Source organism: Pezoporus occidentalis, unplaced genomic scaffold (assembly GCF_034315485.1).
Source record: "Pezoporus occidentalis ecotype Australia unplaced genomic scaffold, CSIRO_AGI_Poc_V1 ctg153, whole genome shotgun sequence".
Lineage (NCBI taxonomy): Eukaryota > Metazoa > Chordata > Aves > Psittaciformes > Psittacidae > Pezoporus > Pezoporus occidentalis.
Genome location: NW_026913350.1, coordinates 2,220,553 through 2,235,341, shown reverse-complemented (window position 1 = coordinate 2,235,341; position 14,789 = coordinate 2,220,553). Strand labels below are relative to the sequence as shown.

Genomic DNA, 14,789 nt, shown 5'->3' with positions numbered 1-14,789 from the left:
CCTTGTCTGCATTTAATCTCCCGGTTTTATAGCCTCTTGGGATCAAAACAGCACCCACCCAGTGGAGTAGTGACCTTGTGGGTGAGGAAGGACCCAGGCTGGGGTGGCTGCCGTTGGGATCCTTGTGACTGTTCATCTGACAACTGCCTGTGCTTTGGCCGTGATAAAGCAGCGCCTTGGAGGTGCTTTGGCCTGGGGTGAGGGTACCTGGCAGTGTCTGGGCTCCACTGTGGTGTGGGTGAGCTGGCAGGGGTGTGATGAGTTTCACCCTGTTCTCAGCTATGTCAAAACACTGCTGCTGCTCCCTTGTGCAGCTGGAGATCAAGGGGAGCCGGCTGGGCTCTGTCCCTGCAGCAGGATCCAGGACTGTAAACGGGGCCAGTTCTACACTCTCACAGTTCATGGCAGCACCCTGAGCCCAGCCTGAGCTTTGTTACTTCCCCTTCACCACCTCAGCCCTGTAACCAGCACCAGAAACCCTGAGCCTGACCTGATCTGCTCGCTGGCATGAATCAGCGGGTGGCAGGTACATGGCCTTGGGGTGCCTGTGCTGCTTGTGGAGCTCATTCCGTGTCACCAAACCCAAAACCTCAGGTCCTCAGCCCCTGCAGGGTCGTGGCTCATGGTGTGTTCAGCAGGGGTCAGGGTAATGGCATCTGTGACAATCCACATCTGCCCCTTCAGGCTGCAGGCTGGGAAGCACCTGAGAGCAGACAGAGTGAAGACAAGGAAGAAGCAGTGGCAGGAGCCCCAGAGGAAGCAGAGAGGGAGGGTTTGGGGGTAAAGGAATGTCATCTGGCCTTCCAGGCAGGCCAAGGGAAAGGCAAACAGGGCCCTCACTGTGGCTCCAGACCCGCAGCAGGTGAATGCCCGGCGCTGTGTTTGTGATCCCAGGTTGATCCCAGCACTACCCCTGGACTTCAACCCTTCCAGCCAGCGGAACAGAAGGTGTTTCTCCTGATGGCCTTGTGGTCTGCAAACATCCAGCTGCCACTGACCTTCCCCCAGGCCAAGGGGAATCCAAAGCACCCTTTTGCTTCCGAAGGACAGTTTTCCCTGGAATAAATCATGCCAGGCAGGACAGCTCTGGTCTGAGAAGCTGCAGAAGTGGTTTAAAGCACGGCAAGCCCCATCTCAGTCTGAGTTACTGGAGACCACAGCAGGGAAACACTGAGCACCACTGGAAACCCAGCCCTGCAAATCCATCCTCATCTCTGCTGGCATCTTCCCTGCCTAAGGCCCAGCAGAGCGGGGAAGGTCCCTTTGCTTTCCTACACCCAAGTCACCTGGAGAAGCCGTTTGGGTGCTGCCACCCGCCGGAGCCGCAGCAGAGCACAGCCCAGAGCTCCTCCAGTGGCCTGGCCCCTTCACACCTGCTGTAAGAGCAATCCCTTGAAGGGCTGCAGGCTCTGCAGAGGATGTTCCATATGGTAAAGGGTTCTCCCAGTCTTTCCTTTTGCTCTCCAGCAGCTCTTGGCTTAGCTTCTCAATGACCACTGCAGATCAGACCGTTTGGGGAACAGCCCAGACTGCTTTGGAAAGAACAACGAAACAGCAAAGCCCCAGTGAGGGAAACAGAGGCACTGGCTACTGAGCATCACCACTTACTTTGAGGAGAAGCCCCAGCTCCTCTGCTACCGCCAAGGCTGTAAAGAATCAGTGTCAATCCATCCACTTTCTAACTCCTAAACACACTAAAATCAATAGTGCAGGGTGTAAAAGGGAGATGGATTGATTTCTTTAGCACTCAAAGAACCGTTCCCAGCAGTTACTGATCCTGACAGGGGGTTCCTTGGGCTGCTCAGTACATTGGATCTTACTGAAGCCACTAAAGAGCAGCACAGCCATGGCATGGTGAGGACACCGAGTCTCTGGAGAGTCTGCTGCCAAAACCAAGCCCAATAAAACTCAAGCAACGTCTTCAGGAAAAGAAAGGTGCTGAGTCAGGTTCCCAGAAGGAAGTACTGGGGTGGAAAGCGTCCGTTCACATGCACACAGCCGGGTAAAGCCCGCTTGTGCTTGTAAGATCCCCACTTGGGCAACCAACCCCTGCCAGGTCCCTGCAGAACACTCAACAGAGCAAAACCCCCACAGCAGCAGCCCAGGCAGCTTGGTCACCACAAACACAACCTTCAGCAGACAAAACCCCGCTGTGGGTTCATTCCGTGTGTGGCTGGGAGCGAGAAACCCCACGGTCCACGCAGTGAACTCGGAAGCAGGAGAGCTGGCCACAGCGTTGTAGTTTGAAACGCAAAGCTTGCCGGTGTTACCAGGAATTGCAGTGATCCCATAGCAGCAGTTTGGCAGCAGTGTTCTGGGGCAGGGGATGAGCTGAGAGCAGAGCTGTACTGAGCAGGGGTTAGACTCGGATTCCTCAGGAACAGCCTCTTCCCAAGGATTTGATGGGCCTGAGAGAAGCAGAAGCAACGCTGTGTGCTACAGCTCCTCAGTCACTTTGGTCACTGCAATGAGTGCTGAGGGCAGACATCCTGCTTCCAGGAAAAGCACTGGAGGGGGTTAGAAAGGAAGGGCAGGCAGAGGGCAGGAAAGTGTGGCCCAGGCTTGTCCAGGGAGCTAGCAGGGAAGTTTAGGAGCAGATGGGGACATGGCCACATCCCCACACAGGCTGCTAGAGGTGGACCAGCAAGCTGCTGCCGGCAGCCTTTGCTCCATGTCCCTGGGGCCCCAAGCAGCTGGTTCAAGGGCTCCAGGCACAGTATCTCCTCTGGAGACCTGTCTCAGAGAGAAAGCAGCATTACCTGGTTATGGCTTTGAAATCCTTCCAGGAAACACATCTCACACAAGTGCAGTGGGCTGTGCCTGGTGCCTAAGGGTGGACTGGTTTAAGAGAAGCAGGATAGAACAGGCAGGGGACAGTGTGCAGGACTCAGGTTTGGGGTTAAGTCTTCTGCCTGTCTGCATGGACCAAAGAAGTCCTCAACAGACTACACTTAAGGAAAACAAAAAAGGGGTTAATGCCAATCCTTCACCCCATCCACCCTCTTCTGCCTGGAGATGTCCTATACACCAAGGGGAAAAAACCCACCACAACCACCTCCCTGTGTCCTCTGCCCACGGAGGGGGAGAGGAGGTCAGTGCCAGGGAATGGGGCTCTGCAGGTCATCAGCTCAGATCCTGCAGTGAAATCAGTGCAAAACTGGTCACAGGGGCAGTGAGTGAGCCAACCTCCCCCCTGCAAGCAGATCCATCCAGCCCAGCAGCCACTCCAGAGCCTCTATTAATGCCTGAGCTCAGTTCCAGCATCACCTCTCAGGGAAGGTCCAAGTTTCCCTGTGTGCAAACAGGCACTTCCCAGCAGCTCCTTTATTTGCCCCCAGCTTCCCCGCGTGCACCAGCCCACAACGTTCAGCCTCTGAACAATCAATCCCCCTGGGCACGCACTGCCCAATGGACAGTTACCTTTGTCCATGTGCTGCTGGGAAAGCAGGGACCAGCAATGCTCCTGGCCTGGCCCAGGCTTCCCCCGGCCTGCTGCCAGCAGGAATGCAAGAGACACAGCACAGGTAAAGAGCACATCGTTCTGCTTTATAAAAATGACCAAATCAGACATATAAGGCCAAGGAGTGCAAAAGAATCCCGTAAGACACCACAGGGGCACCAGCTTCAGGGACCATCCAGTTGAGAGTCTTCCTCTTGGTGGGGTTTTGGGGGGTGGGGGGGGTTTGCAAGCTTAATCCATCCACATTCACTCTTCATACAAAGACTAAACATGAAAAACGTGCTCTTGCATCTGTAATGGCGATTGGCAGCTCTTTGCAAGTCCATCCTCAGCCCTCGTCTCCACAGCTCAGCGCAGAGCACAGAGCTGCATGTCAGCGTGACCCATGCTTGATGCCTCAGTGCACACGTTGAAGTAAACTGGTCCAAACACAGACGTACAAATCCATTCAGAAGCAGGAAGCCAAAAGGGGTCCGTTCAGTAGCATTTGGAAGGAGGCGACCAAACACAGCTCCTCTGGGAGTCCTGGCCTGGCTTCAGGGCTCCTGCTTGCATCAATGGGGTTCTTCACAACCCAACAAAGCAGGGAGGGGAAGGCAAATCCAAGTCTCAGTCTCTCCCCTACATTTTCAAAGGCTCTCTCCGTCAGCGTCCCCAGGTGTGGGCTTGGTCACGTCCATGAGTTAGGAAGGCATGCTCAGGAATGAGCAGGTCACAAAACCAGGCTCCAACAGGCACTTGAACCATTTCAAAGGGATCTGGCTGGTTAAATAAGCCTGGCTGCTCATGGGAGGAATTAAATCCTTTCCCTCCCTAGCAAACCATTTGAAAAGTAATCACAGGCTAGGAAATAAAGGCACGGTTTAGTTCAAGTCAGGCACAAAACCATGGTCCACACCAAAGCACGGGGGCTATTTTGGTTTCCCTCTCCCCCAGAAACCAGTGGGTGCATTTATGCCATGGCTGGTAAACACAGCTGAAGTGTTTTCTGCTCACGTCCAAGGGCACCTGAACGGACAAACAAGTCCCATGGCTTCACCTTGTTTGCTTTCTGATAAACATCCAAGTGGTAACAGCAGTAAGATAGAGCTTCCTCCTGCTGCAACGCCGCAGCCCTCAAGGCCAGCTGGCACTGTGCCCTCGGGGTGGCAATGCCCCATCTCCTGGCTTCTGAGCAGCTGGAGCGGAGCAAAGGGAAGGAGAAGGCATGGAAGGGCAGGTCCTCATGGACCCCTGGAGACCCCCTGAGGGGATGCTTTTCTCTCAAAGCAAGAATAGGCAAACAGCCCTATTCCTAACTACAAAACCCATTCAAAATGAACCAACTTTCCCTCTGCTGCCATATCCCAAGTGCAAGGCTGGCCCAGCAGCCAGTGTGAATGCCAGGCAGAGGGCTGGGCAGATGAGTGAGGAAGAGCTGACAGGTCAACCCATACCTGGCAGTGACTGCAGCACTGACCCCCGTGGTCTCCTTGAGAAAGGGGATGCCTGTGCGGGCATCCCACCCCTCTGTGACTGGCACTATCTCAGGAGACACCCCAAGAGGCCAGAGATTAAATGAACCACGTTACCTGAACCTTCTCATAAGTGCAGCAGATGATGACACCACTAAGGGTGGTCAGTGGAGAAAAAGGCAGACCTGGCTTCTGCAAGCACCATGGATAAAGGATTTAAATGGTTTTGGGACTCACCCAGCAACTTTAAATAGAGATTTGGGTCCCTGGAGAGCAAGTGCTCGGTCCTCAACTCAGGATCAGCACAAACACAGAGACATCACCCAGTTCTTCCCTACCCAAACTGAGTTCTGCAATGCCAGAAAGCAAGAATTGGGCAACAGATCCTCAAAAGCAGAGGAAAAGGGCTGGGCCACAGAGGTTGTTGAAGCTAAACATGAATTATGGAAATCACAAAGGCACAAGTTATTTGATACTTCCTTGTCCGTCATCTCTTCCCTGGGCACACGTTTCACCTGCCAGGTTCATTAGCTCCACAGTTCACTTCCTTGATGTTCTATATTGTCCAAGAAAACACAAAAATCCTGTGAAATCTAGAGAGCAGGAGAAATTTGGCTTCAACCAAGGATCAGGGTGGACTGGGGGGAAAAAGTAAGTGGCATAGCACACTCCATATTGAAAGAGGAGAAAACTGATAGCAGCAGAGCCTCGGAATGCCTGCCTGCTGCTTGGGTCCTTTTCCTTAACAATACACCTGAAGCAGAGGTGCCCCGGATGAGTCAGTCTCTGTGTCTTGGAAAGAGGAATCTCTGCTTGTTGGAGAGCCTTGGAGAGGAAAAAGAGAGGGTGACATTAGACAGCGTGAACTGTAGCAGCCTGGCAGTTAGGCAAGCATCTGCCACAAAGGCTTTGTGTATCATGAGGGAGGAGAAAGCCACACAAAGCCCACAGGCAGGGAACAACCCTGCCTGTATTGTAGCCATCTCCTAGGACAGATCTGTTATTATGCATGAGAAAACTTGTCTTTTAGCCCTGGGCTGCTCTGTGGAGTGGAGCATGTAATGCCGGGAGGATCAGAGCTCAGGGGACAGCCCATCACCCTGCCCTGCTTCTCTTTTGCACAGTTCCTTTTGTTCCCAGTGTAACCCAGCTGTGACCTTAGCCAGTCACACCCCAAATACAGCCCCACAGACACCCCAGGACAGAAAGCTCTCAGGCCAAGCATCGTGCATGGACAGAGATCACTCCAGACTTGGGTTCCATTCTTTTCCAGCACCCACCGACCCAAGCAGTCTTCTGAGCTCCTTTCATGCCCAAAGCTCAAGAGAACTACTCTCCTTATGGTAACCTAAAGAGACAGGTGTCAGCCCAGCCTTTGGGCGTGAAAATTGAGGGATGGTGTAACATGGGAGATCCAGGGCATTCCTCTCACTCCTGTGATGCATATCCGCAATGAAGAACCCTGGCCAGGTATGTTACCTGCACTGCTGTGTCGCCTCATGTTCCTGGCTATCACATCTGCTGATGTTTCTTCAGATATCTGCACGTCCAGATCTGGAATGAAAGCCAAGAGGGGCTGAGACAGGGAAGAATGGGCAGCTGTGACTCAAGACTGATCCCAGCCAGGGAATACACAGGGCTCAACTTGGAAGGCACCACCCTCAGGTAATAGGAGAGGTAAAGTCCCATTGATTGCTTCCACCATTGTCTTGGTAATCTGAGCTTTGTAGTTCTTAAACACCAGGAAGCAACAGCAGCCTTAGTGCTAAACCACCCGGTTTCCTCCTCCGTTATTTCTGGACCTCTCCTTAACCCCCACGCTGAGCTTTCCAAGGTCTCTCTTACAAGCTATTCTGGAGGTCAGTGCTCCAGACCAGGAGGAAAGCATCCCTCAAACAGCCAGGAAGCACTTACGCTGTGGCAGCAGCCCTTCCCTCCTCTCTGCAGGGATATTTACTGTCAGCTCCTCACCCACTGTGTGGAGGAAGTCCCAGCTCCAAGGAGGCTCCCAGTCACAGTATAGTCTAAGGGTGGCATTAGCAAAGAGCACTGGTAGCTCACGCGAAAGAGGCAGCTGAGTAACTGGACATCCTCAGGCACAAGCCAGCTCGTCTGGTCATACCAGTTAAGTTTGACTCAGTCTTTCTGCCCAGCTTAGAGGTGAGGAGGAAAGCAGAATCACTGCAGTAGCAGCAGAACTTCTATTGCTCAGCACAAACTTCCTTGACAGTGAAAGATACTATCTAGAAAGCCCCAACACAATGACTGGTGAGAAGCAGAGATCTCCAGTAATACAGAAGGAGCTCCATTCACACATCCCAGGAAAAAAAGCCCAGCCTGAAGACAGGCACCAGCCTTCATTTCTGTTCCATTGTCACATCTCCATGGCTTTGATAAAATCAAAAGCCTTCCAGTATCTACAGGGGCCAACAAGAAAGCTGGAGAGGAACTTCTTGAAAGGGAATGTAAGGACAGGAGAAGGGGGAATGGCTTTAACCTGCCAGAAGGGAGATTGAGATGAGCTCTTAGGCAGAAGCTCTTCCCTGTGAGGGTGCTGAGGCGCTGGCACAGGGTGCCCAGAGAAGCTGGGGCTGCCCCATCCCTGGCAGTGTTCAAGGCCAGGTTGGACACAGGGACTTGGAGCAAGCTGCTCTAGTGGAAGGTGTCCCTGCCCATGGCAGGGGTTGGAGCTGGAGGAGCTTTAAGGTCCCTTCCAGCCCAAACTACTCTGTGATTCCATATAAATAACCCTCTTGTTCTGAAGCAGTAGCACCAGGAAAGCCACACGTACCATCCTGGCTGATGACCATGGACTCCAGCATGGTTTCATTCCCGCTGTCTGGTGCGTTGCCTCTGCTGGACTTCTCCTCATGGCTCTGGCTGGCTGGGATAGAGATATGGGGCCGGACTCTGCTTTTCCGGGTGCTGATGCGAATGATGCCTCGGACCAGCCTGCATTCAGCATCCTGCTCATCCAGGTTGTAGTCCTGAGTTATGCTATTGATGAGGTCTGAGATCTTGTTGGTCTTCTCCAGGAAGACAGTGTCTGATGTGCATTTGGCCAGCTCATCGATCTGGTGGACGCTGAAGAGCTCCGTCAGCTTCTTGAAGATCAGGACATCAATCTCCCTGCTGGACATGGAGCCATTCAGCTCGCTGATGTCCAGGTCAGACTCGTGGAAGGAATAATACTCCTCTGAACTCCGGTGGCTGCTGGGGAGGGGTGGCTTTTCTATGCTGTTCCTGAAGGGCTTCTCTGGCAGCAGCTCTTTGCAGCACGAATCTGATTCCAGGTGGTGGCTGGGGCTCCTATTTTGATAGACAGGAATGCCCTTCAGTTTCACATCTGGGTAACTGAAACTGCTACCCATGCTGGACTTTTTGATCTGGTTCCCATTTTTCTCAGTGGGAGAGACGTTGGCAGGGCTGTTTGGCAGTCGCCCATTATAATCTCCATTCTTTCCATCATCGGTGGAGGTCTCAGTGGGCCCTGGATAGGGGATACAGACACTGCAGTCCTGAAAGCAGCCCCCACAGGTCACTATACAACAGAAAACAGCCTTGTATGTGTTCCAGGCCTGAGACAGAGAGGAACAGCAAAAGCTCTGGTTTGGGGGAGCCTCTGCTGTACCAGAAATAAAGGTAATCGTTTCTGCCTCTCTCCCATTGGAGTCTTTGAGATCAGCTTTGCGAGCTTTCCTATCCCGCATCTGCTGGGCTCTGCTGCGGCCCTGTTTGATTTCAGGTGTAGAGCCACTGAACACCTCCAAACTGACATCTGCCTCCTTGGATGCCCTGGTCCGCAGGGGCACAGCCTCCTGGTAGGACTGGTTCAGCTGGCGGTGGCTGTTCAGCTCGTGGGGGAGTCCTGTTTTCCGGCCCAGCATGGCTCACTGCTCAGGCACCTGCAGAACAAGGAGGTCTCAAGTCAAACAAAGGATTCATCACCAGTTTCACCTTAGCAAGCTGCTGATCAACAGAGAAGAACCCAACATTTAGATTCAGTGATTCCCCAATTTGATAGTCCCATTATTTGCACAAGTATTTTGCACTAGGATTCACACTGCTCTCACTTGCACAGGGAGGGGATCCAGCCTGTGTTTCAGGGTTCTCCAACCATTCAACTTTGCTGCTTCCTTTCAGGAGATGCTTCAATCAAAAGAGCTGTTTTAAAAGGACTGTTTTTAAGACATCAAAATCCCTGTATCCTTCAGAAGAGGTTTCCTCCATGCAGCTGGAAGACTCAGGCTCCAGAGCAGTAAATGAGCATCACAGCCATAGGTGGAGCCAGTTGACAGGCTCCAGAGGGAAAGTATCTTCTTTTAAACAACTTCCCCTTCGTCTTGCATTCTTTAGGATTAAACTGGGCCCTGACAGTGCCTATCCATTTCAAAACACACCATGCCCAGGAGGAGATGACAAGCAATCAATCATTATGCAAGCTGCCAATTCAGACTCCAAATTATTCAATGCTATTTAGAGGGTTTAGCAATAGCAGCGTTACTAACACTAATGTTTTTTGCTAGTCATGCTAAGGCCAAGTTATGCCAAAGGCTTTCCTACGAAAACTGTCTTCTTCTGGATTAAAGAGAAAATCTTGTCATCAAGTCACTCTCAAATCAAGCCTCACAGGAGCAAAACCTTCACAAAGCCCTACTACAGACACCCTACCAGCAGCCTACGTGCTCAACCATTCTCACTGACTAACACAACAGCCCCAGCTCTGCACACAGGAGTAAACTGTGTTTGCACACTGTCACACTTGAGCTCCACACATCCATCAAGCAGAGCTTGGCACATTTTATCTCCCTTTATGAAGGAAGCTCAGCACTGGGTGGTGGAGAGGAAAGTCGCATCAAGGCTGTCACCCTCCACTACTCCTATTGCAGCTGCTTTTAGCCCAGACTGTGATGGGGCCCTAAACTGCCCACGGTTTCTAAGCCTCTTGGCTAACACTGCTTTCACCCCCAAGAGATCCTTTTAAATCCTCATTAGGCTAATTAATAAGCAGTGAAAGCCCAGCCATAGCTTAAGCAGTTTTGGACTTTCCCTGCTGTTCTACTATGCACTTTCTTAGGGCATCCTAAGCATGAATATATACCTCTATCCTATCCTGTTAGAGTACTGCCTCCTTTGCCCTTCTTAAAAACAAATAGTTGTGTTTTCCACACACAGAAGCAGGCCCAGAGTGAAAGTCAGGCAGTTACAGCACACCACTGCTTTCCAGGAATGCTTTGGCTCCATTAGCTTACAAAAATCCATAAGCAATGCATGTCCCAGGAGCTCCTTCTGCACATTCCTGGACAATATGTTAAATATAAAAGCCCCAGACACTCCAATTTCACTGCTGAGCAGGCAGAGCTCCCCCGACTGAGCATCAGTGGAGAGTTTTGATTGCTTTCACTTAGGAACAGGGCTTTTACCTCAGCTTCATCAGTACTGTAATGCAGTTTAAAATGCTCTTAATAGCATGGCCTCATCAGATTTTAATGCATGCACTGCACAGTAACAACCACTTATATAACAATATATAACATCCTGACATTTCAGAGCATCTCTGACACAGGGAGGAGCATTATCGCAGCTCTGCAGAAAGACACCTGCAGGCACAGAGATTAAACCTCTTGCCTGCCATTGCACAAACCCCCGGTGGCATCAGGCATCAGAGACGCCTCCGGTCCTGAGCACTGAGCTCGCCCCGTTCCCTCCCCTTCTCAGCTCAGGCTGCTGTGACCACCAGCTCACACCTTGGAGGAGCTCCCCAGGAGCACAGACAAGACACAGCACCTCGATCCAGCGGCAAGGGACTGGTCTGAAACCTGGAGCCAGCTGCCTAACACAGCCCTAAAGAAAAGCTCTGACTGAACCCCATGGCCGAGCTGATACTCACAAGACGGGTGGGAGCTTTCTCTGGTCTCACACAGGTACCAGGTGTGGAAAGTGAAGATCCCCCTAAAGAACTTGAGCATCTGCTTCAGAAGAACGAGGAGTTTGTGCATCTATGAGTTAGCCGGGGTCTAAGATCTTCATTGTTCAGAGGACAGGGTTTCCTTTGAGAGTTTGGAAAAAGCTAAATTAAGTAGTGAATCTACTTAACAAGGTCACATCGGTTTGCCAATAGCCACACTGCCGTTGTTGTTAGGGACTAGGGAAGCAAGAACAGTAACTGAGGTACCTAAATGCAGGATACACGACCCAGCTTATCATAAGTAGATGGAAGCATCAAGAAGTGGTTTCTAAACAGCCTTGCCAGATGCCAAAAGCCACCCCATAAAGCTCTCAGACCCCTGGCACCGGGCAGCAATAGAGACCCTGGCCTAGAGGAACACGGAGCTGGCTTCTTCGCTGTGCTGCTGCACCCTCTCAGCTGAGCCTACCTAGGATACAAACAGCCCAGACAAGGAACTGCCTCTTGCCAAACGCTCCCCGGCACCCCCGGCCCAAAGCACCTCCTGTTCCAGCTGACAACAGGACTCCACTTCGGTGCTGCCCCTTCCTCCTCACTAAGGGAGCACTGCGGGGAGGGGTAGCCCCGCCTGGGCCCCCAAGCGGAGGCTGCTCTGCCCTCTCTGCGCCCCCGACATCCTCCAGACGGTGGATTTTGGGGAGAGGAGAAGCCGGCAGCAGAGAACAGCGGGTGGGGGAGGGGGAGCCTCCCGTCCCCGCCGCGCTCCCCATCAAGGTATCAGCTCTCCAAAGCCAAGCCGACCCCAGGAGGGACCAGAGAGACCCAGCACCCCCCGGCAGAGCTCCTACCGACACCAGCCTCGCAGGGCGAGGGCCGGGAAGGCCCCAGAGCAGGGAGGGGATCAGAGCGGGGCGAAGGGGGGGGGAACAACGACAGCACCGGGGCGCTGGGGGGGTGTCCCTCAGCCGCCAGCCTCCCCGCCCCGGGGCGCACGGAGACGGAGAACCCGCTCTTGGCGGAGGGGGAGGCAACGGGGGTGCCCGCCCCTCCCGGCCGCGGCCTCCTGCTGCTGCCCCCGGGCCCAGGGCGGGCGGCCCCGCCGGGGGAAGCGCCGAGCGGCGGCGGGGTTGGGGCCGGGGCTGGGGTTGGGGCCGCGGCCGGGGTCGGGACCGGGGCCGGGGTTGGGGTTGGGGTCGCGGCCGGGGCCCGGCTCCCCCCGCCCCGCTGTTACCTGCGAGCGAGCGAACGGCGCCCGGCCCCGCCTCACCTGGGCCAGGTGAGCCACGTGACCCGGCCCGACGGGCCGCCGCGAGGGACAGCAGAGCGCGGACGGCGAAGCCGACCCGGTCCGCGCCGCACGGGGCTCCAGCGGTGGGACCACGGTCCCCATAGAGTCCTGTCCCCATGGCGCCCTGTCCCCATAAAGTCCTGTCCCCATAGAGCCATGTCCCTGTAGAGCCCTGTCCCCACGGAGCCCTGTCCCCACGGAGCCCTGTCACCGTGGACTCTGTCTCAAAGCATCCCACTGCCCGATGATCCTCATCCTCAACTGTCTGTGTCCCAAACGGCCCCCTTGTCCGAGGGTCCTCATCCCCCAGGATCTCTTGGATCGCCTTCCCCAAGGATTCCTGTCCCCAAGGTCTCCATCCTTAAAGACTTCATCCCCAAGGGTCTCACTCCCCAAGGATGCCTGGGAAAGATTCCTGTCCCAATGGATTGTCATCGCCAAGGATCCTGTCCCAGAGAACACTTGTCCCTGAGGATCTTGTCCCAAAGGATCCCTGTCCCCAAGGGTCCCAATCCCCAGGATCCCCCCCACTCTGCTCTGCATTGTTCCTCAGCGTTTTAACTCCCTCCCTGTGTTGCCTGCACCAGGCAGCACATCCCTGCCAAGGGATACGCAGTGACAGGCATGGGGTGGCCACATCCCTCCCCCAGTGTCCCATGGGACCTCTGCCCTATGGAGAGCATCTCACCTGTGCCTCCCTGGGTGCTGCCTGCAGGTTTGGGTGCCTCTCCGGAGCATGTCCATCCCAGATGAAGCTTCATCCAGGCCATGCTCAAGTGCATTGACACCCCTAAAGCCTTTGGGCCACCCCTCCTGCCCCCCCCCCCCCCAGCCTTGCTCTCCAGCCTGGCCACAGCCATGGAGGGGCCTGCACCCCTCATCTGCGGTGATTTCATCCTCCATGCTCAGCATCCCGCAAAGCAACATCAACCATCCCTTCTCCTGCTGGGAGAAGTTCCCCTGAGGACAGCAGTGGCATAAGGGATGTACAAGCTGCAGTGATGCCCAGTGCTCCCCAGGAGCTCAGCCCATCCTGTTTGCTGCCGCTTGGTGACTCAGTGGTTCTCACCACAGAGCTGATGATTCACTCTTGGAGGGGGTCGGATCCTTCCCTGAAGGGTTGGAGGAAAGGAAGGAAACCAGGAGGGGAAGCAGGCAGGGAAGGAGCCTGGAAGAACGCAGCTCAGCACGGAGGCTGCAGCCGGAGCAGAGGCGCTGGGCTCAGAAGCATCAGCCAGTTTCCAAGAGGAAAGAGGAGAGAGAGAAATCTGTTTGAGGGATGGTGCCAGTGCCAAGCAGCTCATTCCTTCTCTGAACGGCAGGAAGACCACATTTATGTACTTAAGCCTCTGGCACAGGAGCACTGTACTTACATGCAGCTGGTGTCATTTCCATGGCCAGGCTTTCATCTGTGTACAACTCAAAGCACTGCTTGGAAATCCATCATCTCCTCTGCCAGGTGCCTTGAGCACAGATCCCAGCCATGAAACCTCTCCCGGTGCTGCCCCATAGCGCTTGGCACATCCAGGATGAGCTGGGCAGCACAATGTGTCCCCCTGAGCCCAGCACCATGCTGCTTAATGCCCCTCAGCTCCTGTGTCCCCTCCCAGCGGAGCTGCTGCTGCGTTCCAGAGCGCACTGCTGGGACCAGGATGGAGCTGGATCAACTCAGAAGTCCTGGGGCTTAAACCTGAAAACCTGATGCAGGATTCCTTCCCTTAAACTGGGCCAGGATGAGAGAGCAGTGCCTGGATCCCCCCTGCCTGGGAACTGGGACACCTGAGGGAAAGCTTGCAGAGACACTGGGAGAGATGGCACTAACATTAATGATTTACTGCCTTTAATAAGGCTTTGCTTTTCTGGAGCAGATCCCAATGAAGGGTTTTAAAGAGGCCCAAAATCAGATGCTATTGCACAGCCCTCAACTACATCCTCCTGCAGGGCTGCCCTAACCTGAGGCAGAGCACAACCAATGAGGGGCTGGCTCCACATCCCTGGGGAATTCGTAGAATGGTTTGGGTTGGAAGGGACCTTAAAGCTCCTCCAGCTCCAACCCCAACACCTTCCACTAGAGCAGCTTGCTCCAAGCCCCTGTGTCCAACCTGGCCTTGAACACTGCCAGGGATGGGGCAGCCACAGCTTCTCTGGGCACCCAGTGCCAGCACCTCAGCACCCTCACAGGGAAGAGCTTCTGCCTAAGAGCTCATCTCAGTCTCCCCTCAGGCAGGTTAAAGCCGTTCCCCTTGGCCTGTCCCTACAGGCCCTTGTCCCAAGCCCCTCTCCAGGTTTCCTGCAGCCCCTTCAGGCACTGGAGCTGCTCTCAGGTCTCCCCTTCAGGAGTCTTCTCTTGTCCAGGCTGCCCCAGCCCAGCTCTCTCAGCCTGGCTCCAGAGCAGAGCTGCTCCAGCCCTCGCAGCATCTCCGTGGCCTCCTCTGGATTCATTTGCTTCTCCCCAGGGCTTCAAGTCCTTCTCCTCATGGACCCCAGAGGAACGGCAACTGGTGCTGGGCTGGCTGTGGGGTGCAGCTTGGTGCCCCATCCCTGTTGTCAGTGCCTCCCATGCAGCTGCAGGGAGCGCAGGGTCGCTGCTACGGGAGAGAGAACAATGCTCTCAACCGAGCTTTGCATCAAAGAGGTTTATTCTGAGCACTGCTAATTTCAGACTCCGTTGCTAAATCA

General features: G+C 54.3%; 1 protein-coding gene across 5 annotated transcripts; it reads right to left on the bottom strand.

Annotated features, from left to right (window-relative positions):
• Positions 1–3,525: 3,525 nt before the first annotated feature.
• Positions 3,526–12,120, bottom strand: KDF1 (keratinocyte differentiation factor 1). Of its 5 annotated transcripts, none has more exons than XM_062611507.1 (6): positions 12,054–12,120; positions 10,805–10,964; positions 7,706–8,819; positions 6,394–6,468; positions 5,669–5,739; positions 3,526–5,470 (listed from the first exon to the last, which is right to left on the bottom strand). In XM_062611507.1, exons 3-6 carry the CDS (start codon positions 8,799–8,801, stop codon positions 5,426–5,428), a joined length of 1,287 nt encoding a protein of 428 aa, XP_062467491.1. In that variant the 5' UTR covers positions 8,802–8,819; positions 10,805–10,964; positions 12,054–12,120; the 3' UTR covers positions 3,526–5,425. The 5 variants fall into 5 exon arrangements, with proteins under 5 accessions (XP_062467491.1, XP_062467492.1, XP_062467490.1 ...); XM_062611508.1 differs by lacking the exon at positions 12,054–12,120 and adding an exon at positions 11,671–11,747; XM_062611506.1 differs by lacking the exon at positions 12,054–12,120 and having other exon boundaries at positions 10,805–11,273.
• Between the last annotated feature and the right edge of the window lie 2,669 nt (positions 12,121–14,789).

Bases quoted from the DNA above. Each gene is read 5' to 3' on its own strand.
- KDF1 (XM_062611507.1), bottom strand. From the start codon at position 8,801: ATGCTGGGCCGGAAAACAGGACTCCCCCACGAGCTGAACAGCCACCGC. The intron at 5,740-6,393 runs GTAACATACCTG...TTCCTCTCCAAG, and splicing joins GAGGCGACACAGCAGTGCAG to GCTCTCCAACAAGCAGAGAT. The intron at 5,471-5,668 runs GTGTATTGTTAA...TGGACAATATAG, and splicing joins CCGGGGCACCTCTGCTTCAG to AACATCAAGGAAGTGAACTG.